At 43.3% G+C, this 23851-nt stretch overlaps 1 protein-coding gene across 2 annotated transcripts in view; it reads right to left on the bottom strand.

Annotated features, from left to right (window-relative positions):
• Positions 1–23851, bottom strand: part of PLCD1 (phospholipase C delta 1) — a 57812-nt gene that overhangs the window by 17433 nt on the left and 16528 nt on the right. For both annotated transcript variants that reach the window (XM_026841844.1, XM_026841842.1), the window contains exons 3-8: positions 13355–13583; positions 9047–9176; positions 4549–4777; positions 3232–3433; positions 1313–1457; positions 251–400 (exon numbers count right to left, since the gene is read on the bottom strand). In XM_026841844.1, coding sequence (XP_026697645.1) covers positions 251–400; positions 1313–1457; positions 3232–3433; positions 4549–4777; positions 9047–9176; positions 13355–13583 — 1085 coding nt within the window. The remainder of the gene's footprint in view (positions 1–250; positions 401–1312; positions 1458–3231; positions 3434–4548; positions 4778–9046; positions 9177–13354; positions 13584–23851) is intronic.

Genomic DNA, 23851 nt, shown 5'->3' with positions numbered 1-23851 from the left:
ATGTCTCCTCTGAGACCTTAGACAACAAACAAGGAGCAACAGCACATTTTGTGCTTGATGTGCACAGGCTACTTCTAGATACTCCTATTTCTTATTCCACCACTGTCCACAGACAATCTCTGTTCCTCAGCAAGTGCAGTTCTCACCAATCCTCAGGCATATTGTCCACTACTTGGTACCCAGCAAGAAGACAGACCTCTCTCTTGTCCCACCCTCAGAAGGCAGAAACTGCTAGAGAGGACTTGCTTACCTCTGGGGAGGGGAACTGGGATTTGTTTCCATCAACTGGGGCAACCAAGAGCATGTCCTGCAGGATCGTTGTCATGTGCTGAGCCATGACCTTCTGCTGGTCGACGCTACAGTGGTTCTCCAGGGAGATGATGACAGGGTATGGAGAGGTCTAGAGCAACACAGCAACATACACCATCAGCAAACTCTGAAATTTCACCAGTCTATAGCAATTGATATAAACCCCAGTGCTGTTTTCTCTGGAAATGAGTGTGTCAACAGTAGGGTCTAGTATTCTGCTAAATGAGCATTTGTTGGACAAATTTAACTGGTCAGTAGCTACTCAGACCTCTGCTGATGCCCTCCAGAGATAATGATCCAATGGACAGGGCACTAGGCTGAGTCAGGGTGCCTCTCACAGACTCGCTGGAGCACTCTGACGAGGCTCCCTGAGCCTCCATTCTCAACTTGCACTGTGGGTCAGAACACCTTTCTACCTCAGAGGAAGGACTGGGAAGGAAGGCTTTGAAATCACTGGGTTTTCTCAAATCCTTAGGTGACATGAATTCCTCCCTCTATTCCTGCATAGGTCTGATCTGTTTTCCTGTGGCCCCCTCTAGTCATTTTGTGTGCTGAAGTCATTGTCACTGCTTTATAGCCCTGAAGGAAAATTGATACTAGCTCTCAAATGCACTGAAGGAAAACGGCAGGAAGCCCAGTGAGTCTGGACAGATCCAAGGTTTTTTAAAGGCTGCTGGCCCAGCACTGCCATACAAGACTCCAGACCTGCTCCTTCATTTTAAAGCAGAATAGAAGCAGTCCTCTGCATCAGTCCCTCCAAAACACATGCTGGTATAGATCCAAACTCATCCTCAGATAGTGCTCTGCCTGTCCAGCAACTCTCAGGAATGGATCCCTATAGAAAGCAGAACATGGATGTCCAGACAGAAGGACACACCTTGTACCCATGAGAAATTATAAGGTGAAGTCTTCACTGTTTATGCTCTCTGCTGGGAGAGCAGAGACCTACTATCAGTCTTGGATTGTGCAGTATGAGAAATCTTAGAAGGTCCCTCATCCTTACTTTGAAAGCATAGTTCTTGATGGCCTTAATGACATCGCTGAAGAGGATCTTTGAGGTGAGAGTATAGCCATGGTAAATGATGGGCTCCGAGTTAGGGCCATCCCAGCAATCCAGTTCCACACAGCGGCAGCCTTTGGTGAGGGCTCTGGAAACAAAGAAGGAACCTGGTTGGGTTCTAAACCTTCTGCTCCATCTCAAAATGAGGGTGCATCAGGCACAGATATTGCCTGGGAAGGCTGATGGGAAGTTTATGACAAAGGAGAAAAGAGGATCTTGGAAAAACAGGAAAGCTGATGAAGAAAGGATGGAGTCAAAGAACTCAGAGTCAGCAAAGAGAGCTCAAGGTTCAGCAAGGAAAGCACAGTGAGGCTTGAGAAAGGAGGTAGTGAAAGTCCAAGGTAAGAATTATCCAAAAAAAGAAGACACAGTGAGTGACAGATGAGAAAGGACACTAATGACTGTTCCCCAAGTCTAAGTCTAAAGATGGTGAAGAGAAAATCAAGAGTGGCTTTATCGGAAGAAAGACAGTAAGATAGCATTAGAAGCCAGGTCACAAAGCCTGGATGATGTGACTTCTTCATCTAGATCTGATAAGACATGAGAGATGAACCCTCAAAGCTGTCAGAGGGAGCTGTGGGAACTCCACCATAGCTGGGGAGACTGCTGAGGGGCAGCTTCCCAAACTGAACTGACAGACTGAATTTCCACTTGAAACTCCCACCTCTATATATCCATACTTCTATTCTAATTCACTTTCAAATGAAGGTTCCCCTTGTAAAGACTTACCTGTCTAGGAGGTGATCTGGTTACTTTTACAATAATTCCCTATGTGTTTCAGATAACACAAATCCTTTAACTCATTGCAATAAGAATCATGACTTTTTTTTTTTTTTTTCCCAACCAAAACATAATTCTGTAATTTTAAGGTACTATACTATAGGAGGAAATCAAACAGCTCCTGAAAAGCAACTTGGACCAATTTCACTCTCTGGTCTTTTGAGCTTGTTACTCTAGACAGCCATTGTTCCCTGAGAATCAGGTAAGTAATAAACAAAGAATTGAAGTCATCGGCTTGCTTATAAGGAAACACTGTCTCACTTTCTAAAAGTACAGGTCACAGCAGAAGTAATGTAAGGTGGTTGTGCAAGTTAGTAAAGGCCACTGCAAACATCTGGCCATAAGACATCCAACAGCATTGTTGTTCAAGGCAGAAGTAGGCAAGACCTAATATTCTGTCCAGGAATGCTGTGGGAGTATCTGAGATGCTAAAGATGGACCAGGCATAAGATTTCTGATTACCTACACTGCTTTATTAGTTCACATCCCACCTGGTTTTGGAACACTCCAACTAGATCTCTCCAAAATAAAGCCCAGCATGGTTGTAGGTATAGTCCATGCCAGGGGCTACTCCCAAAAGGCAATACAGATTGTAAACATCACAACAGTATACATCATTTTGGCTCCTTCCAGTCCTTACACTGTCCTGCAGCTCTATCTCAGAAATATTTGCACCTTGTAAACTCCTTGCGCTCTCTCATGCCATATTCTGGGGAATACAACATATCCCCTCAGTATCGTGCTTTGAAAATACCATGCTAGAGGGGTGCAATCCAACCTCCACATGATTGCAGATATTTTAAGATACCCCCAAATGTAGTATTTATACATCTTACAGTCAGGTGGACACCACATGGGGCTCAGGAGAGACCCAGGTCAAAGTGCTATGAAAAGCCGGGCACGGCCAACCTGGTTTAGAAACAGCTCACCCTGATGTGAACATGGGTCAGACCACATTACCTGGTCTCAGGGTGGAAGACTGCTTCTTGGTCCTCTTGCATCTAGCAGTATAGATGCACCCTATGTCATCTATAAGAAAAAGGTCTCACACACACATAAACACACACACACACATACATTACCTGATATAGGCTTCTGTGCTGCTTGGACCTGTGAGCTGGTCTTCCATAAGATAGGTATTGTGTGAGGATGACACCAAGTAATGACTGAGAGGTTGAGTCATGTCCTGGTAAACTTTACGGTGTGAGGAGTTGAATATATTCCCGTCATCAGACAGCAGGTACATCAGGAAACCATCTTTGGTCATGGCGTTACCCCTCTTAGCTGCCAGATAGACAGAAACCCCATACTGAAAATCTGACACCACCAGGTTGTGCCATCATCTTCACCACGATGCCTGCTGCTCTCCAGAGTGTCTGAGGCAAAATGTGCTCCCTAGGCATTCAGCTATTAGTAGAGATACTGATTCTGTTCAGATGTTGACAGCTTCATCTGCCTGAAAATGCCTTTAAAACCCTTTCACAAGCATGGCTGTTTACAACAATTATTGTCCTTGATAAGACCTTAAAAGTGACAGAGACAACATTTACCTCACCTGTCTCTACAGATCTACAGTACAAAAATTTCCATCTCAGCACTTCAAGCTTCCTTCATACCAACAGAGAAATTGTCAGATGTCTTAACATAGCCAGATAAATTCTGTCTAGATTATCCAATGAATACATGACTTGCATGAGTAAATGAAAAATAACAGAATTTGGGGGAGAAATTGGGGTCTCCCCATCTTGAGGGACTGAGCTAGATCTCAGTCTAATCCCCAAATCTGACATCTGCAAAGCTTTGTCCCTCTCCTGAAGGTATACCAGGATAGTGCAAAATCGGTCTATGATCCTGTGTTCGTTTCCTGAAAATGTCCTCCAAGGTGTTCCAGACTAGCAATTCACTTCATTTCTGAGATGAAAGACAGTTCTGTGATTGCTCTCCTAAATAGCTGTCACCTTCTTGGCCCTCTATACTCAGAGATCTCATCACCAATGGCTTTTCAGGTGCCCCCATTCAAAACCATATGACTCCATTCCCACTTCTGGAGAACAGAAATATTGCTACAATCTTCACCTTGCAAAGCCACATGAGGTCTTGATATTTGAATAAGCCATTAGAGCCTTTCCTCTCAGGAATTCCATCACCCTTTAGCCAAGTCTATATCAACCCATCTCCAGCTGCTCAGTGTACCCAAGCCAAAATTGTAGAGAAATATTTCCCAGGCTCTCCTATGTTCTCCTCTCCTAGATCTGCTAATGTTCCCCTTGAAGGCTGGTGTTTTAGAAGCAGTTGTGAGGAGAAAATGACACACACATGGCTGCAGAAGAAAGCAACATGAAAGCACTTCATCAAGAAAGCAACATTTTGAACCAAACCAGTCAGGGTTTCCAACCTACCTCTTTCATTGGGCTCATATCTCTGAATTAAGGCAGGGGCAGCAACAACAGCATCTTCTTCTTGCTGTGTCTCATAGAGGAACCTCACCAGGTTCTGGCAGGACATGAACCCTTCTGCATCTGAGTACTTTTGGAAGATCTTGTCTATTTCCTTCCTCTCTGTCAGTATCTTGTAAAATTCCTCTATCTCATCATCCTCAAGAGCCTCTGTTTTGGACTTGTCACAGTGCTGTAAACGTAGAGGGGAGAAGGAGTGAAAACCTTCTTTCCTTCTGGCATATGCCAGCCGTAATCTGCACCAGGGCTACACAACGCAGAACACAAAATAATTGGAAACAGTTACTGGCCAGTGAATGAGAAGCACTTGGTCAATGGTTCTCATTGACAAGGCCAACAGTCATACAGCAGTTACAATTATTATTATTTACTCAATATTATCAGTGTGCTGAAAAGCACCAGACATGGCCTTGAGCTCCACTGCACTGTGTACTGTTCAAACCATAAGCTAAAAGGACAGCTCCTCACAAAACTTAAATACAAATCCAGGATCAAGAGAAATGTCCTTCTGGATCTCAAGAGGTGGAGGAATATAAGGAAACAATTAACTCAATACACCTTAAACCATTGATAGAGACCATGACCTAAAAATCAGTCAGTAAAGTGAAAAGGGCCTTCCCATTGATCTCAGTGGGTTTGAGCTCAGGCCTCAAGAGCCTGTCAAGGCTAGCTGTAGGGCTGGTTGCAAAAATGGCATCGTAACTGATAAAAAAATCCCACTAAACATGTGCATGTTTAAGTATTAAAGAATCCCTCTTTACATGGAAATTTTCCATTGTCATTCAAAAACCACCAAGCAGTAAAATCTCCACACAATTTCAAATCAGATATCAGCTTCCTCAATGAGCTGTAATTCATATTTTTCATGCCTCCATGTTCCTCTGTGGTTTTAATTTCTCTGCTACATAACAGCTCTGACAGAGCACCACAGTCAAGGACTTGACTGACCATCAAAGATTAGGAATTTAAGTTACACAAGTTAGTGTCTCCATGAAGGACAACAGCTTTTCCAACAATAATTTCCAGTTTACAATATTTAAAATATTCCATGGTTCAATTTTTCATCAGAAATTACATTTTTTCTGTGGCAAATTCTGATAAGAATTTTGTTGTTTGGACCCAGTAGAATTCTTCACGGAGAGGTAAACAACTGTTTTTCAGTCATTTCTGGGTTGTAAACCTCTGCATTAAATATGGGTTGAGCAAAACACGCTGCAGTGGAAAGCAAGAGCCTATCTCAGAGGAATCACTTATGGCAGGGAACATTACACCACTTCCGAGTGTTTTTCCCTGCATATTTCATAAATTAACCCACTTCTAGTTAATGCCTTGTTATTGTGATGATTCCCTCTCTCTCAATATCTAAAGCAAGCAAACAGACCCTTAACAATAGTGTCTTCATCTCACACAGCTGACTCACATCTTACATTTCAGGTAAATCTGAAAAATCTCATTTTTGGCATAGACAGCAAAAACCCTGCAGGAGATGGCCTAAAAACTTTCTTCTTCAGGCCTGAACTTTGAATGGAAAGTGTGCTCCAAGCCACTCAGAGGAGGTTATGGTGCTTTTCATTTCACCCTCATGATGGACAACTCGCCGTCAGTTACTATGACTTAGCTGACAGATGGTAACTTGTCAAATCAGAGGAATTTAATTGCTTTTGGTCTTTGATCTCTTATGACAGATAGAGCTATTGTCCTGAGTTTTATGATCAAAATGCATGTCTCAGTTTAACCAGTCATCATACTAATCTCAACCTAACTCTGCTAATGATCTCAGTGATGGCCACAGTGGCTTTGGCAGTGCCCCAAGCAAGATGATAATGAGGGACTTATTCCCCTACAAACACTCCACTGGAGTCCTTCACTAGGAGTTTATGTTGCACATATAAAACCAAACAAAATGATCATGATGCACAGCATTTCACAAACAGAACCGATAGCAAAAAGTTCAACTTGTCCTGACTTCAGATTCTGCTGGGTAAAAGCTATGGGCTCATGTCAGGGGTGGGACAATCTGTGAAATGTTCAGTATTACAGACACCTTCAAATTAGGTTTGAGCAGTCCAGGAACTGTCTTTTCCTTGCTGCCTTCCATGTCTGTATGATCCTGTGCTGTAGCTTTGGCAGATCTCACAGTCTAAGCTGAGCATGATGCTTAGCAACTAAAAAAGGGATATAAAGAGGGAAACCAACAGCAGGGATGCCATGAATGGCAGACGTTCTATTTTTTTAAGACACAACAGGGAAAATTACATATTGCTTCTAGAAAACTGGCATTATAACTGATGTGCCTTGGGAATTTTGTTCATTAGTGGCCATTAAAGGTTGTGATGGAAATAGGACAGTAGTTTTGGCATCATAGACATCTTCCAGGAGAGAGAAGATACACCGTATGAAAGTGAGCTCCTTCTGCTTGGGATACAAGAGCTACAAATTAGAAGGAAAATCTCAACCCAGAATACTGTGTTTTACCTCACTTGTATAGATCATGAACCTTGAATGGTTCCTGAATGAACGTTGACCTACCAGAAAAAGTCAGAGCCTTGCTGATGCACCAGAATGAATATTCAGGTTGAAACGAAGTGAGCAATTAGAGGAGCTCTGCAGTTTCTGGTTGCATTGCATATGTCTTACTCGGGTGTGTCTAAAACCTAGATGTAAGAGTTATGTGATGAAAAGCAAGAATAATGTGAGAACATGCCTTGTAGCTCTCTCTTGAATCATTGATTGCCCTTCCTTCCTGTGTCTAAATGAAGAAAAACTCACTAAGACAGAAAAGATCACCCTTTTAATATGCTGTAATGTCTCTAAGTCCATCTAAGTTTAGGTAGTACGCAAACTGAAAATGTAATTGCTTTAGGAGCAAGATAGGCTCTTCCTGGAGGCAATTCAGCCCACAAGAGATATGAATTAACCTCCAAAGAGCCTCTCTTTCTAGTGGCTATACGGGAAAGTTATAACAATTACATGTCTAATGAGGATATTTCAACTATCTGCCTGCATTTAGATGGGATGAATTAAGGTTTAATAATTACTTGGAGTCCTTAAGCAAAAAAAGAATTGAACTTCAAGTTTCCACTCCTAGAGCTCCCTTGTAACTATTGCAATAGCAATAGACGTTCATTGAATGAAGAGGAGCTTACGCCTCTGAAAGGTGTGTCTTTTCAGATGTTTGATGTTGGAAGATGTAGGGAGTGATTCACATGACATACGTATCCTTTAAGATGAGGTGAACTGCACACCAGTCTCCATTATTGGCTTGACCTAAGCAGACTGCAAAGGAAGTGTGTTAGTGACTACTTTCATTGTAGATGTCTGCACTGGAGACATCTAACTCAGCCAGAGGAATCCCAGCCTTATTGCTATTTTTCCAGGGTCTTTCTGAGCAGGGAATAAAGAATAGGATATGCCAGACAGAGCAGGCAGTACATCTGGAAGATTTTGCAAGCTGAAATTCGTTAAGATCTGCTGATGAGCTTCCCCCAGTTCTTATAGAGTTACCAGAAAGACCTCCATAAAGCAAGGATAGGAAACTTGTACCTCCTCTGAGGGAAGGATCTAGTGAGATCTTGCCAACCTTCCCTGTTATCTGCATACAGGAAGGAGAACTACTGTCTGGTGCCCAAAACCACCCACATGTTTACCCCTGATCGGAAAAAGCATTTCTGAAACTGACCACCCATGAATTCAAATTCTGCTTCAGACGGGATGGAAGTTTGGAAATTAGCCAGATGGTTTATCTCACCTCAGCAGGAAGGTTTCTTCAGAGACAAACCAAAAGCTTAACAACTGAGAAATTTTCATCCCTTTCTTATCTTCTGATAGGCAGAGCCAGCAAGTCAAATCTTGAGAATTTAAAAGCGTATGTTCCTGACCAGATTAAATATGCTGTGGGCTATTAAATCAACCAGACTGGTCCAGGCTTGGGTGCAATATTACATATCTATCATGAGGCAGGGGGGTGGGGTCCTAAGTTGCACTTTCTTTTTGTTTACACCTGTCACTTGGCACCTCCTTCTCTAAGAAGGTGAGAATCTGGTTCATAATTGTAACCAAACCAATTTCAGCCAGACTTAGGCACTGACATGTGGTTGTGGCATGCAGAACTCCTGAAACACCTGGAACTCAAAGTGCACTTGAACTTTGCTCCTCCTTTTTTCTCACATTATCCACGTTTGCATCTCATCTTCTCTGAATCTGGCAAAATTGGGCATCAGTGGTAAAGAAAAGCTTTAAGACACCTTCATGAAAAGCATTGTGCTCGCCTAACTTAGTTGTTAGAAGGAATCTGCTGAGCACCAAAAACCGAGAGTCCTTTCTTGGTATGAGAAAAGATGCTAAGAGTTTACTTTAGCTTAGGTCTCCAACCAAAGCTGAAAGCTGCGGGAGACCTTGACCTCAGCCAACAGTAAATACTTTATCTGCTTGCTCTCATTACCTGGAAAATCTTCTTGGCATGATAATCATCAACTTCAATGTTCACTTCTTTCAAGAAGTTCTTGAGCTCTTTCAAGCTCATTTTGTTGTCTTTGTTTTTATCAGCTTTCCGCAAGCAAGTATGAATCCAGCTGCAGGATGATGTAAGGAAATGTTTCCAGGTCAGTGCCTAGCCTAAATATCACCCTTTTGCTATCCCCATGGTGAGGAAGAAATCTCTTCTAAAGACTCTGAACCACCTCTCCAGCTGCTGTAAATCAGCACTGAACAGTTTACATCACCTCACCTTCTGCTCTGAAAGAGCAAAATGGTGCTTTAGCAGAAGCAAAATGCATTGTAATACAAGCTATCGTGACCCAGGAGAAGCTTTTCACCATCTGGCCAAGGCTGGATCAGCTGTCTTTACCCTGTAGGAGTTTCTGGCCACAGCCAGAAACAGACCGATTTCTCTTTTATGATAGAAAGAGCATTCTGCTCCAGACTGTTAAAAAGGGATAGAGGAAGCATGCAAAGATGGTGGACTTGGGTAAACTCATTGTTACAGATTTGATCAATATTCAGTATATCAAGGTGAACACTGAACAGAGATCCTCCAAAAGAAGCATTAATATTAATTTTTTGACTCACCTTAATCTTCCATATTTATTTACAGATTTCTACCTATATGTCTTAAGAACTTTGTTGTAAGCAGAATCAAACACAACTTTGCAGGTCTTGGCTTCCCCTTGTGAAATGCACAGTATTACAGTATCTATTACTGTATCTATTACTGTATCATACTGTGATAATAGTTTGTAAGATCTTGGTTTGTGATGGATCTGGAGTAATTACTATAAAAAATATGCTTCTTAACATGATGCCAGTTAATTTGAACTGAGTCTCCCATGTTCTTTCAGTCTCTTGGGAAAATAATGTTAGACAGTTGAGATACCTTGCAGTTTTAAACAACAAAAAAACCCATGCTTTTTGCATCATGGAATTGACTCTCTATAATTTGCTTTACTGTTAAATAAGAAAGTAATCCAGAAAAAACTCCTATTTTTCATTAGAAAAATGATCAAAGTAACAATTTGATCTCCCTAAATTTAACCTTCCATGTCTTGCATAAGAAGCATTGCTCCAAACTCATCCTAAAAATTTATATTTTTAAAATGCCCAATCTGCTCTAACCACTGAAAAAAAACACCTTTATTTAAAAGTCTGCAGTCATTTCCACTGATCATGAGCACCCAGAGGTCATGCACATATCTAACGTCACTCTGGAAGGCAATATGTGGGCAGTAAATGCATGTGCAAAAGAATATGCCTGAGTCCTGACTGCGAATGGAGGATGTTTTCCTGTTACACCCCTTCCAGGGAGGCTGAACAATGTAAGAGGGAAATCAGAGAGCCCATGAAAAGCATAGGCACATAGTGGGCCCTCTCGTTGCAAGGGCAAGGAGCAAAGAGAGAAAAAGGGGACTGCAGACAACTAGGACCTCAGCTTGTTGTTTCAGCAAACAGCAGTGTTCAGTGCCCAAAACACCCAATCTCCTCACGCCTTCAGGTTTGAGAGATCTTAGAGGAGCTGCATGAACTAAGCACTTCAACTGAAATGTTGAATGCAGCTCATCTGATCGAAACACCATTTTGCAGCCCTGGTTGTGTGTCTTCCTTTGACCTTATGCACCCATGTGGTCCTGGGTGGGCTGGGAAAAAGCTGTTCCCATTCCCGTATACATCTGGAGAGAGCCTGCTTCTTGCCTCTTGTTTTTAAAGGACCTGCCAGCTCCAGGGTTACCAGCTTTCTATTAGAAACCAAAGAGGGATGACTGAAACTATCTGGCAGATATCCCATGACTGTACTCTGAACAGAAATGCTGCAAAACTTCTGGTAAGTGATTTCCAACCAGAAGAAAAGCTCATACATAAATCCCAGAATTGAAGGAGACGGTGCCACACTACTCAAATGAAAAGTCCCCTGCATTTTCTCGTCTAAAGTATTCCCTGCACACATACCTGCAATATTTGCTAAATAACTTATGCCATCTTGTTGCAGGGTTGAATCTGAGGCTTCATAAAACAATACTGTATGCATAAGAACATCAGAAGTACTCATCAAGCATGTGGTAGTTTTATCTTTGTAGGAATATAGGACTGGAAAGGACACATAAGACACTAAATCGAGTCCCTTCCTACCACAGGCAACTCCATCATCTTAGAAACTGAATAAAGCCCAGCTGAAACTAGCGAGTTTTTTGCTTTCAGTACTTTTTTCAAAATCTTTCTCATTCCTTACTTTCTTTGCAACGTTTTGGAGGTTGGAAAAGATACACTGCAAGGCAATTCTCCAGTCACGGGGGACAAACAGGGGGACCCATCACTTCTTCTCATTTACTGACTCTTCCCCTTCTGTGCTCACAGATGCGGAGAACACTTCTGAGGTTTAAGGAAGATCTGAGTAAGCCCACGTTGCCAAGCAAACCCAGTGAAGTCAGACTAAATTTAAAATCCCAGGCTTTAATTAAACATCATCAAATTTCAAATGAGAAATCATGCTGTTCTATAATTCCAGGTTACGTTAAACAGCCTGAGACAATCCCAGATTGGAAGCTAGCACTGCACAGTAATTACTCTTCCAGAAATACAGCTTGCCTACCCACCCTATTTAGCTTCAATTCTGCTTTCCAAAGACAAAGAGGCACTTTTCCACACTGGAAATTTACAGCTTTCTTTCCTTCCAAATGTCATTGTTATTTTTCTCCCCTTAGCAATCTCATCTCTTCTTACGGGGAAATTTTTCAGCAATATATTCAATTTGACACACTCCAGGGACAACTTTCTGTAGCCCAGATTTTCCCCACACACTGTGGGGTGGGGGCAGCCTTCACATTTAACAAGAAAGCTGTCAGGGTGCAACATTTCCAACAGCACCAAAGTTTCAAGATTTCAACTTGTCTAGGGACTGCTCCCTACCACTGTGAACACATGACTGCTGATGCAGCTGAGGAATGACCTTACAGCCTAGAGCTTGGAAAACCTTCCAAAAAACCACTCATAGTGCAGGAGATGATAAACACAGCATCCCATGTACATCAGAGCTAATGGAATCTGATTCCTTTAAATGAACAGCACTATGGTTGTGCAAGTGCTTATTAGACTTCAGAGAATCCGCAGAAGAGTAAAGCCTGATGAAAGCTCAGCATTTATGTGCCATCTCCTTCACCATTAGTACATTATTACCCAGCAGGGAACGCACATGGAGTGAAGCCTTGACTGAGAGCAAGAGTCCCTGGTGCCTGCTCAGACTCCAGCTTTGTGATTTTTCCCAGCTGAGGATTTCACACCTCCCCTCCTCTCACAGATGCTTTGATGTTGAAAAAGGCATGAAGCTCACACAGTCTTCCCTCACTGAGTACACTGTCTGGTTTCCTCTCTGATTGCTGGATGCCTATCTTTGTGAAGCATAAAGGAACTTAATATTTCATGACTGCTGCTGCTCTGTCAAATCAGGGTGAAATCGGCCAATGCCATTCATATGCCACGGTCAGGGCCTCAGACACACAGGGACTGCAGAAAATCCATCAAAAACTGCACCCAGAGATATTCTCTCTTTTTATATGGATGTGAGACCTATGATTGCAAAGCAACTTACTAAGCAAAATGCAGCCCCAGGGAAAATTCCTTGCAAATTCAGCAGAGCAAGGATTTCACCCCATAACTTACTCTCAATTTCACAACTAATTCACTCTCCTTACCTGCTCTGCTATTTTTCTTTTCTGAAGTCTGCATTGTCACTAGAGCAATTGCAAAATCTTGCAGGGCAAAACTTCCTCCTATGCTGAGGCAAATAAGTAGTAATTTCACAAAAGTCAGCGGAGCTACCCTGGACTAAATTTGGCAGTCAGAAGAAGAGAATCAGTTCCCTCGCCTTGTATTACTGAGAAACATGATAAACAGTATGGGTTTTTCATGCCTTGCCAAGAAGTGCTTGTCCTGGAGTTTACTGCAATGCAAGTGAAACCGACCTCTGAAGAATACAAAAAATAATTATTGTTTTATCTGGAGCTCCCTGAAAGAGGTAATTCTTTGCTTAAGGAGCTATGTGAAGCCTGAATCCACTCTTGCTTGTATCACTGCAAAACAGGGGAAAAAAGCATTGAAAACCAGGGAGTTTGCTGGGGTACAAAATCAGTGCGAGAAAAAAACTCTGTGCCCAGGGCCAATAGGAAAAAAGGGGGTTAGTCTACTACCTTCTACTACCTCCACCCATAGAGAAAGACAAGTGCATCTTTGTTTGTGATTAATCACTTTATAATGCAAAGGATACTGTTGGAGTTTCTGTTTCTGGTTCATGGAGTTGCTGTGGGCTATGATTTTCCCAAGGCCGGAGATCCAGTGGTTGGCATCATCCTCTGAACTCGCAATGAGGTCCAGGTTTTTCCTCTGGTCTTTGAAAATGATGGAAAAGCAGCGATACTCTGGGACATCCTTGGCGTATTTTTCCATACCTTCTGTTTTATGGCCTGACCTCACATCCCGAATATCTTCAATGGAGACTGTGGAAAGAAAGCAGAGCCTGCTGTCAGCAGGGGTTCAGTTAGCCTTATCTCTACTTGGATATTAAGCAATTACTCCTTCTCATTTTTCTGCAACCTCTGGAGGATTCCCTTCCCTTTCCCCCCTTCCCCAAACTTTGGTAGTAAAGAGACCTCCAACCAAATGGAGCAGAAAGAGCAAGAAATAAAAACTCTTTCCCCATGTTCTTTATTTAAGACAGAAGCAGAATATGCACTAGATGCCATACTGTGATATCACACTTATGAGATACAAATCACTGCCAAGATTATGGTTCCAGTCCTTGGATCATCCCTGACTTGATCTCTGTTCCCATCTGAGAGTGGGGAGAGTGGAACTGTGTCTCCCTGTGAGCATCATCTCATACGAAAATGAGAGGTGACTTCAGTTAGAGGAGGCCAGGGACCAAAGTAGTCATTCTTTAGTTTGCAAAAAAAAGTGAGAAGGTAAAATTTTAAGTCCCATATAGTCTTCTCAGTGACACTGGTGCAAATTGGTGAGGCAAACCCCAAAGATTCAGAGCAGTTTGATGCCACCCATTCTCACCTCTGTCAAGAGTAGACTTGATGCGCTTTGCTGTAAGAAAGCAAAACACTGCTTTCAGGACCATCCTTCCCCATTTCTATCTCTGCCACTCAGCTGGTGGAAATAAGTCACACCAAGTTTGCAAAATGCACACACAAGGCAATCCAGAAAGCAGTGCATTCAAGAGACTATGTTATTAAACAAATGTAAGTAACAGAGACAGCCCTACTTTGCCCCTGAGAGCATGCACATGCTCTCAAACTGTGCTGAAAGCAGGCAAGGCCCCAGCAGTACTTGCAGCCTCTTTTTGTCTTTCAAGGGCCACTTAAAACATCTACAAAGGACTGACAGGAAAGGGCAGAAACTTAACCAATCTGACTGCTGAGAAACTTGATACTGAAGTACAGATGGCACCTACAAACAATAAATAGCAAAAATGTTTGCAAACTGTTGAAGTCCATAACTGAGAAAGTCTCATTCCATTTTCTTGGGTGGGAGACATTAACATTCTGCAAACATCTAGAAGTATCATGTCAGGGCACACATAGAAAAGGCCACGCACCTGAGAGATATTCAGCCATCTTCTATAACAAACATGCCAAAAATAAGATATAAACACAGGAATTTGAAAAAAAAAAAAAAAAAGAAAAAGCTTAATTTCTCCTCTATCTCAAAATGTAAAATACAGGCAAAAATTATTTCCTGTGTCACAGATGTGTGAGATCGATTTTATTTGTGCTTATCTTGAATGAGTTTTGTTGAAAAGCATCACATAAGTGTAAAACATCCCCACTGTTTAGCTGAATCAGCTCCTGGGGAAAAAACAAAACAAAACAACAAAAAAAACCCAACAACAAACTAAAACCCACCCAAAACTTTAGTCTTCGAAACTCAATAACTTTCCAAAACCAACACTCAACATCTGCTTTAAATTCTTACCACATGCTAGGGTGGTGAAACATCTTCCACAGCACTTTGCTGGTTTGGTTCCTGTACAAGAACATATCATGAGGACCTTCCTGGAGCTGGCAAAGCTCCTCCCTGACAATTATGAGCAATTATCTTTGTGTGGTCTTTTATTATCACTTCATAAAGGCCACCAGTTGATCAGTCAGAGGGGAGGGGAGGAAAAGGTTGGGTTGAGATGGGATGCTATTGAATTACATTATCTGGCCAATTTAACATTGAGTGAAAGTTTAAGGTTTTGAGTACTAAAACTATCCTTGAAAGAAAAGGGTTGCAATTCCCTTGCAGCTGGTTGTTAATGGAGAGTTTTGCTGTTGACATTGGGCAAATGCTAGTGACTGTGCCCTGGGTAGAACTACACATGTTACCATGTTCGGATGGATTCAGTTCAGTCAAGAAGTCTAAAGTTAAGTTAGGCTTCTTTTAGAGCCAGTGAGAAGAAAAAAAAGGTTTTGGAACACAAATATTCTGTCCTATTTAGACAAAAACTTTATGGTATGATAAATCACACCCTCAACCCAAATAAACCCTTGACCAGAAAGTAGGTGATAAGTAGGTGATTCTCCTCCACTTCCCGTCTCTTCTGGTTATGGCAGTGGAAGTGGAAGGATCATCCTGTTGTTCCTCATCACCTGCCAACTGCTCACCACTGCTTGGTTTATAAGAGTTATTGTCCCTTCAGAATGGCTAGCTAGTCTGCTTGTGTAATCAATCCCTAAACTTTGGGTTGGCAACGACCTAGTGTTTCCAAGACTAGAAAATCTGATGTTAAATATTGGAAATTTAGAATGGATTCTTTGGAAACCATTACCTGGCAAAGTAAATCCACTGGAAAAGAGACTTGTGTGGGAGGAAAAAAAGATTGAAAACCTGCATCTGGAAGGGCTGCACTGACCTCTTTGAGGTACGATGATAGAGGGCACAGGGCTCCTCGATGCAGAAAAGGTACAAGGAAGGCTGAAGAACAGGATTGGTGTCTACTGTAGTTATGCAAGAGACAAGGAAACTATTAATGCAGGAATTGTTAAAAAAGCAGGGTAAGGGAGGGCACCTTTTAAAGCTTTCCATAGCTTGGTCATGTGTACTGCTTTCATCTATCAATAAAAAAGCTGAAGCCAAAGCAGTCAGCCCAAGCCATCTGCAAATGTTATCTCTTTTCTGGAAAATCTTAACCCAGCATGAGTAGATTATCAGCTGCTCCCAGATAGCAAGTGTACTGTATTAGCAGTCCCAAACTAACTGTGTGCTCAGATGAGCTATCTGCAAGGAGAAATCAGAAATAAGTGGGGGACAGAGATGTTTCACAGCAGAGGAACACTTATAGAAAATATCCATCAATCATATATCCCTGCAACCTCCCTGCTCCTTCCCCATCACACCACAGCAGGGAGGTAACCACAAACAGAAGAGAATCTGGAAAGTTTGCATCTACTTCTGAGTGTTTATGCCTGCTGAAGAGCTGGTTTGTGTAAAGCCCAAAACATGAAGCACAACACAAGAAATCTTGAGTCCTTCCTGGCCTCCAGACATCCAGTCGAACAGGTTACAACCTCATCAGCCTTCCTGGCTACTGCAGATGCTGCTTGGCCTGTGCCACAGCCAAAGACTCCCCACTGACATGGACATACAGAAGAGTTCCCTGGAACCAGTGAAATTATTCCTGTCTGAACTAGTCTCAGGGAGATGTCGAGAACCTTCTTTTTAATCCTTCTTTCAATTTTCATCACTGAATACTGCCCTTGTGCTCCCCTCCCCCCTTGCTAATTCTCAACCCAGTGCCCTTCTCCTGTTTCATCCATGACACTAGCAGGCAGGTGTGAGTCAGGCCTGCAGGATGCAGGAGGTCAGCTTTGACAGCCATGATGTTTTCAAGCAACCAAAATGTATCATTGGGGTGTCTCTTCTGATTTCGATTTCTTTCTTCATGGCTTTCAAGGAGTTTGCCGTTACACTTGCAAGCTCATCTCACACAGAAGGAAGAGGAACACCTCTCAAAGGAAAACAAAAGCTGTAATTCACACTGATGTGCTTGTAACCAGACTTAGAGTCTGCAAGTATCCAAGTCCAAAACAGTGACCCACAAAACCTTGCTGAGCAGGTGCAGAGACTCACTTGTGCCTCTGCCTGACCCAAAAGCTCCCCCATAGGCCAGAAGTCAATTTTTTCCTTCAAGTGGCCCCTGCATAAAACGGTCTCCACCTGCCTCCAGCAGGACCTGGGCTGGCCAGACCACCCACCACAAGGTGCCCACAAACACATCCCAGTGCAAGGATTTCAGCTCTATGTGCATGTGGAGAGGGGACGGCCACTGTGAGAGAACCATTCCTGCAGAAAGCAGTAGGGCAAGGGACACAAATTCGACCTCCCCATCATCCTAAAAGCTGTAACCCCAGAGCTTTCAGGTGTCAGGAGTGCGTCTGAGTCCCATGTATGCACTATAAGCCATTGGGCAGCCAAAAATACAAGTGTTGAGGAGCCAGAAGGACAATCCTGACAAGGTGCCTAATGATCAGAGCACTTGTCTGAGAGATGAGCCCTCATCACTGTCCTCTCCATCTCTTCTCCAGTCACTGCTCCTCAGGTGAAATGTCTGGACTGTGCTGGGAGTATGGACAGTAAAACACTTTGGTAATCCTAAAGAACACAGGGAAAGGAGGAGCAGAGTCAGAGAGCAATCTCCATTTGCCTGCCTTCTGTTTGACAGGCAGCCCTAAGAGAGGAGATAATTTATCAAGAACTTTACAGGAGGAACTGAACCCACATCTTCTGCAAATCACTGAGCATGTGGAGGACAAGGAATAAAAGGTGTTTCTACTTCCTTGTGCCTTTGCTGGTAAAGAGGGAGAGGAGGGTCAATGTCTAGACACTTGGAGGCACTGCCAAAACAGCTGAACTTGACCTAAGTCTGGTTACTCATGAGGGGAGGGGGGCAGTTTTTTCAGTCTGGGGGAAATACTCCTCAGATCTTTTCTTCTCCTTATCCTACCCCCCCTGTCATTAACAAGTGATCTCTGCCACGAGGCATTCAGTCACATTGAATTACTCCATCCAGCTCTAATTGTCTCAGTAAGTCACTTCTGTTTACTGTCAGAAAATGCAGATGAGAAATGTACTCAGCTGTTAATAGCTTTCACTGTCTTTGCACACAATACTGCATGTCTGCAGAGAGATCAGACCTTCACCAGCTGCAGTTCATCCAGGCTGGCTTAGCATCTTGTCAAGAACAGATGAAAGCTGCTACCTGACCCCAGACTGCCCTGCCAGCCAGGATGGCTGCAGCGAGACTGCATGGATTTCACAACACACTGAGCACATGGGGCAAACTGGCTCTGCATGCTGCTTTTCTCTTTGGTTTCACCCCAGAAAAAACAGTTTAGTTGATTTCAGTTTCACCATAGGTGGCTGATGCTAATGGACAAACACAGTTGGGATCGGGACCTTCGTAATCATCAGGAGCTGGAGTGCTGTCAGCTCCCTGGATAGGAACACCAAAGGCTATCCATCTCCCTCATCACTAAGGGATGCTTTAACATCGATGATTCAAGTGTGGGTTTAGCATGAGCCCCACTGTGCTGTGCCTTCTTAGCCCTGACCACATTGCTCTCTCATCTTCCTGTGCGTGAATTACTGCAGGTCCCACCTGGTGATTCCTCATCCATTCTCTTCTCTCCTCCTTTCCCCCTCCACCAACTTGCTCAGTGCGTTGTTTTAACTTGAGATCCGCTGCACAGCAGTCTGCCCTCATTGCTGGTGTGTGTCACCAGCTGACAACCAGTGATATAATGCACATGTAATTTTACAGGTTGTTTGGAAATGCCTTTTAATAGAAGGTCTTCATCCAATCTTTCTGTCTACCCATCACAGCTTGGGGTGTTGATGTAAATAGAGTGATCTCTATGTACATTCCTTCCACACATCACAACCAGGACCCTGCAAACTATTTTTGCAACTAGTTCCTACTTCTCCTGCCATTACAGTGCTGCTAAATTTGGATATAAGGCTCTCAACACTTCTTTGCATTTAACATATGCTATGGAGAATAAGGTCAATATTTGTCAGCACACTGCCTGTGATGAAAACTGTCCCAGTAACGCATGCAGTGGTCTGATTCAAAATTAAATCAAAAAACTCAAGCAGCTCTGCATCTGAAATGACTTGTTTTATGGGTTGAGTGATTTTGATAAAAACTAATGAGACCCACAGACAGACGGTTTTGTTTTCACAGCTGACAGCCGCCTTGCATAACACATTCACATCAGCAAATATTTTTTCCAGGGACAAATACATGTCTGACTGTGAAGCAATGATTCCTAATGAAACTGCCTAACTAGCTCCAGAAGGAAGGTGTTGGTGCAGTCAACTGCCCACTGTGTGTATATAGGCTGCAGAGAGTTTCTGTTGACTTTAGGCACTTATTAGGAACAATTTAAAGATTTCACTTCTTGACTTCAGCAAGCACATCTTATTCTTTCTGTTTTTCTGCAAGTAAGTTCAGGGTATTAATTCAATAGAGAAAATTGTTCATTCTTCCACAAAAATAGCATGGTATGTTCATCACGTGGCATTTTACTGGTGTTCCTAAATTTCACAGGAACACAAAAATGAAGGAAAAAGTTTTATGCTGAACACTGGTAGTAGACTATAATCATAAAGCTTTTGTACTATGTTTAAACCACGCAAAATTACCCTATAATTGGGTTCGAAGTCAGAGGAACTGGAAAAAATTTCTGTGCATTTTTAATAGTGAGCATAATTAATTACAAGATCAAAATACCCATTTCATTACTAAAATATAAAACAATCGTCACTTGCAACATTCAGTTGTGCAACTGAATTCAGCTCACCTCTGTAAACTGCTCCCAAAACTGATTATTTTAACCAAAATACAGAAAAAAACACCAACGACAGTAGTTTTTAAGTTTTTGGTCAGAAATTTAAATATTTCAGCCAAAACTCCTAAACTTCTTTCCTGGCTACGCAGTTTGTGACTCAGTGACACACCCCCAGTGAGTCATCCTTGGTGCAGTGTGTGAAGCTCACTCATGGCTGTCATGGGAAACGTCATCTTCCTGAGCCTCCTCTGAGAAAGGGTACAGGAGGTAGCAAAGCACCAGTTTCTCTGGGGCTCCAACGTAGCACCCCTAAATCTGAGTGACTCATTCAGTCTTCTCCTCCTGACTTTGAACATTCTGTTTCTCCACCAAACACCCAAAAGGATGTTTCACTGGAAAGTTTTCAACCATCCCTACAAATCCCCAAGTTCAGAGAGTTTTTAAAGGGATTGAGTCTGGCTTAAGTGAGCTCATGCTAGGGATTTCAGCTGGTTTAAGAAAAGACTTTGAAAAATCGATTTCACTGAAAACAGCACATGCCTTTTTGTTCTTTTTTTCACATAGATGAGACCTGATATTTGACCACAGCTAGACAAGACTGTTACTGACAGGTTGCTGCTCTTTCAACAACAGTCCATCTGCCCTCTTTGGCTTTCCTCCCTCCCACCATAGTGACACTCAGAAGTGAATTGGCTATGGAACTTTTTACCAGCTCCCTTGCAAAAACCTTTTCTTTTCCCCAGAAATTGTTAATCTTGCCAATTGAACCCTGTTTTCTCAGCTGAGGGAGAAAGCTGTCCCATGTGTAAAAGCCTCATGAGCCAAAGAACCATCCACCCTGACCGTGGCTCTACAAAATATTTCACAGAATCATAGACTGGTTTGGGTCTATGATTCATCTAGTTCCAACTCCCCTGTCATGGGCAAGGACACCTTCCACTAGCCCAGGTTGCTCAAAGCCCCGTCCAACCTGGCCTTGAACGCTGCCAGGGAGGGGGCAGCCACAGCCTCTCTGGGCAACCTGTGCCAGGGCCTCACCACCCTCACAGTGAAGAATTTCTTCCTTAAATCTAATCTAAATCTACTCTCTTCCAGTTTAAAGCCATTACCCCTCATCCTATCACCACACTCCCTGACAAAGAGTCCCTGCCCAGCTTTCATGCAGCCCCCTTTAAGTACTGGAAGGCCACTATAAGGTCTCCCTGCAGCCTTCTCTTCTCCAGGCTGAACAACCCCAACTCTCTCAGCCTGTTCTCACAGGTGTGTTGCTCCAGCCTCCAATCATCTTTGTGGCCTCCTCTGGACCTGTTCGAGCAGGTCCATGTCCTTCTGATGTTGGGGGCCCCAGAGCTGGAGACAGAACTCCAGGTGGGATCTCAGGAGAGCAGAGTAGAGGGGGAGAATCACCTCCCTCAACCTGCTGGCCACACTTCTCTTGATGCAGCCCAGGACATGGTTGGCTTTCTGGGCTGCCTGTGCACATTGCTGGCTCAGAGTCAATTTTCCATCCACTAATATCCCCAAGCGCTTCTCTGCAGGGCTACTCTCAGTGCACTCATAGCACAGCTTGTATTTGTGTTTGGGATCACCCTGACCCATGTGCAGAATCTTGCACTTGGCCTTATTGAACTTCATGAGGTTTGCACAGGCCCACCTCTCCAGCCTGTCCAGGTCCCTCTGGATGTCCCATCCCTTCCCTCCAGCGTGTCAGCTGCACCACACAGCTTGGTGTCATCAGTAAACTTGCTGAGGGTGCACTCAATCCCACTGTCCATGTCACCAACAAAGATGTTAAACAAAGCCAGTCCCAACACCAACCCCTAAGGAATGTCACTGCTTTCCACTTGGACATCAAGCCATTGACTACAACTCTTTGAGGGAGCCCATCCAGCCACTTCTTCATCCACAGAGTGGTCCATCCATCAAATCCATGCCTCTCTAATTTAGAGACAAGGATGTCATGTGGGACAGTGTCATATGCTTTCCACCAGTCCTGGTAGGTGACATCAGTTGCTCTTCCTTTATCCACCAACACTGTAACCCCACCATAGGAAGATAAGATAATTTCACATAACAGAGAGCAGCAGGTCTTTATGGGCCTGATACGCAGCTTAGACACAGGACGTAGCAGGCTATGGTTAAAAATGGATTTTTAAAGGTGCTTTGTTTCTGCTGGAGCCAACCAGAGAGTGCACACAGAGCATAACATGTTTGTTGGAAAACTGACCACTTAAGATGCTTGGGCCTAAATGGAACATACTGGATAATAAGGAAAAAATGGATTGTGTTCTAGATGCATAGAAACCATTTTGAAATGGCAGCCTATCCCCCCAAAAACCCTGTGGGTAATATAGCTATGAGGACAGCATCCAATCTAAATTTCCAGTTGTTTAAAACAAAGACAACAGAGGGAGGTACTAGTTGCACCCCATGTATCCAACCCAGACAACATCTATGCCTGTGACAACCCTGATATGTTGGGTTTTTTTAACTTCAAGCATCTGAGATTCTTCTGTCTAACTTTGGCAGTCCCCAGTTTCTATCTACTAGACACCACCACACAATGGTTTACAAATAGCTTTTCTTCATGATTATAAGAACAGTAACAGGAATAACAGGAAACTGTCCGAACAAAAACATAACCCTTACCCTACCCAGACTTTGCTCCTCTGAGGTGCCTCCATCTGCTTGCTGTTAGCAATGCTGCAGATAAGATTAGACCTGCTGCTCAAACCTCCCAGTTTCCATTCTGCTCATTCTTTTTCCTTCCTCAAAAAGGCAGCTTATCTGCAGTTTTAGAAAGGCTTTGTACTGGAGCACAAAGTTACTGTCTGTTACAAGAAGGGTGACCCTCTAGAGAGACTCGCCTTGAAATCCCTGATATTGAGTATCAAATCATGACCCTGCACTCTTCCTCTGATTTGACCACCTTCACACACTAGACCAAAGGAGAAGACAGCCATAGTGATAGAGCCCATCAGAGGACACAACACTAACCAGGGGTAGTCCTCTCTATACTTAAACCCAACACAGCCTGGTGAAGTTAAAAGCTCAAAAAAGAAACTCAAACCAGCAGTCACTCTGAAAACTTGGGAATAGAAGGAATGGCAAAACAGATGTCCTTGGGGTTATGGCTAGGGACAGGGCAGCTGTCAGTCCAGTACTCATCTCTCTTGTTGACTTCCAGGTTCAGATGTATCCACAGCACCTGTTGAAAGCTGCCCCGAAGTGGCCTTCCAACCCTCCCAAAAGCTTGTGCCATGACTGCTGACATAGTTTCACATCCTCCCAGGAGTGTGTGGAGGACAGCCTACCCCAGCATGCTTGGTAGGTCAACCCAGCCACCAGGAATGCTCCCACAGCCAGCTGGGTGTAGGGGTGCAAAGCCAACCTGGCCAGAGCCCTTCCAGAGCTTGCTTTTTCAGAGCAGCAAGAACAAGCTCTGCCTCAACTGCCTTGTCTCCCTTCCTGCTATCCTGATGACAAAGAAGAGAATTTCCTCTGGGGAAAGGTATGCATGCATGGAGGCATTATGGAGCATACACGTGGCTGTGAATCAGTAGGCAACATTACTCCATCTTCACTTTGCACTGAAGACACTCCTAGGGCACAGCAAGTTCTCCTTCCTGCAGTGACACTGTCTCTATCTCCAGCAGTGTGGCAACACTGGTTGTGCCCAGTTAGCAAAGTGTGTCTTGAGTGTTGTAAATCCACACCCACACAGACACGCTCCCAGCCTGTACCCAACACCCAGCTCAAAGGATCTGATCTCACTGCAGGGCTCTTATTGCAGCTCAGTATATAAAAAATTTATAGTTGTGCCAGCTCTCCATGCCACTGCCCCAGTGACAGAGGCAATGGCTTTGACCAGTACTTCTCCAAGCAGACATCAAGATCCCTGGAGCTACAACACAAGGACCCTCTTC

Source organism: Athene cunicularia, assembly GCF_003259725.1.
Source record: "Athene cunicularia isolate RWA chromosome 2 unlocalized genomic scaffold, athCun1 chr2_part1, whole genome shotgun sequence".
NCBI classification, from domain to species: domain Eukaryota; kingdom Metazoa; phylum Chordata; class Aves; order Strigiformes; family Strigidae; genus Athene; species Athene cunicularia.
This window is presented reverse-complemented; position numbering and strand designations above follow the sequence as displayed.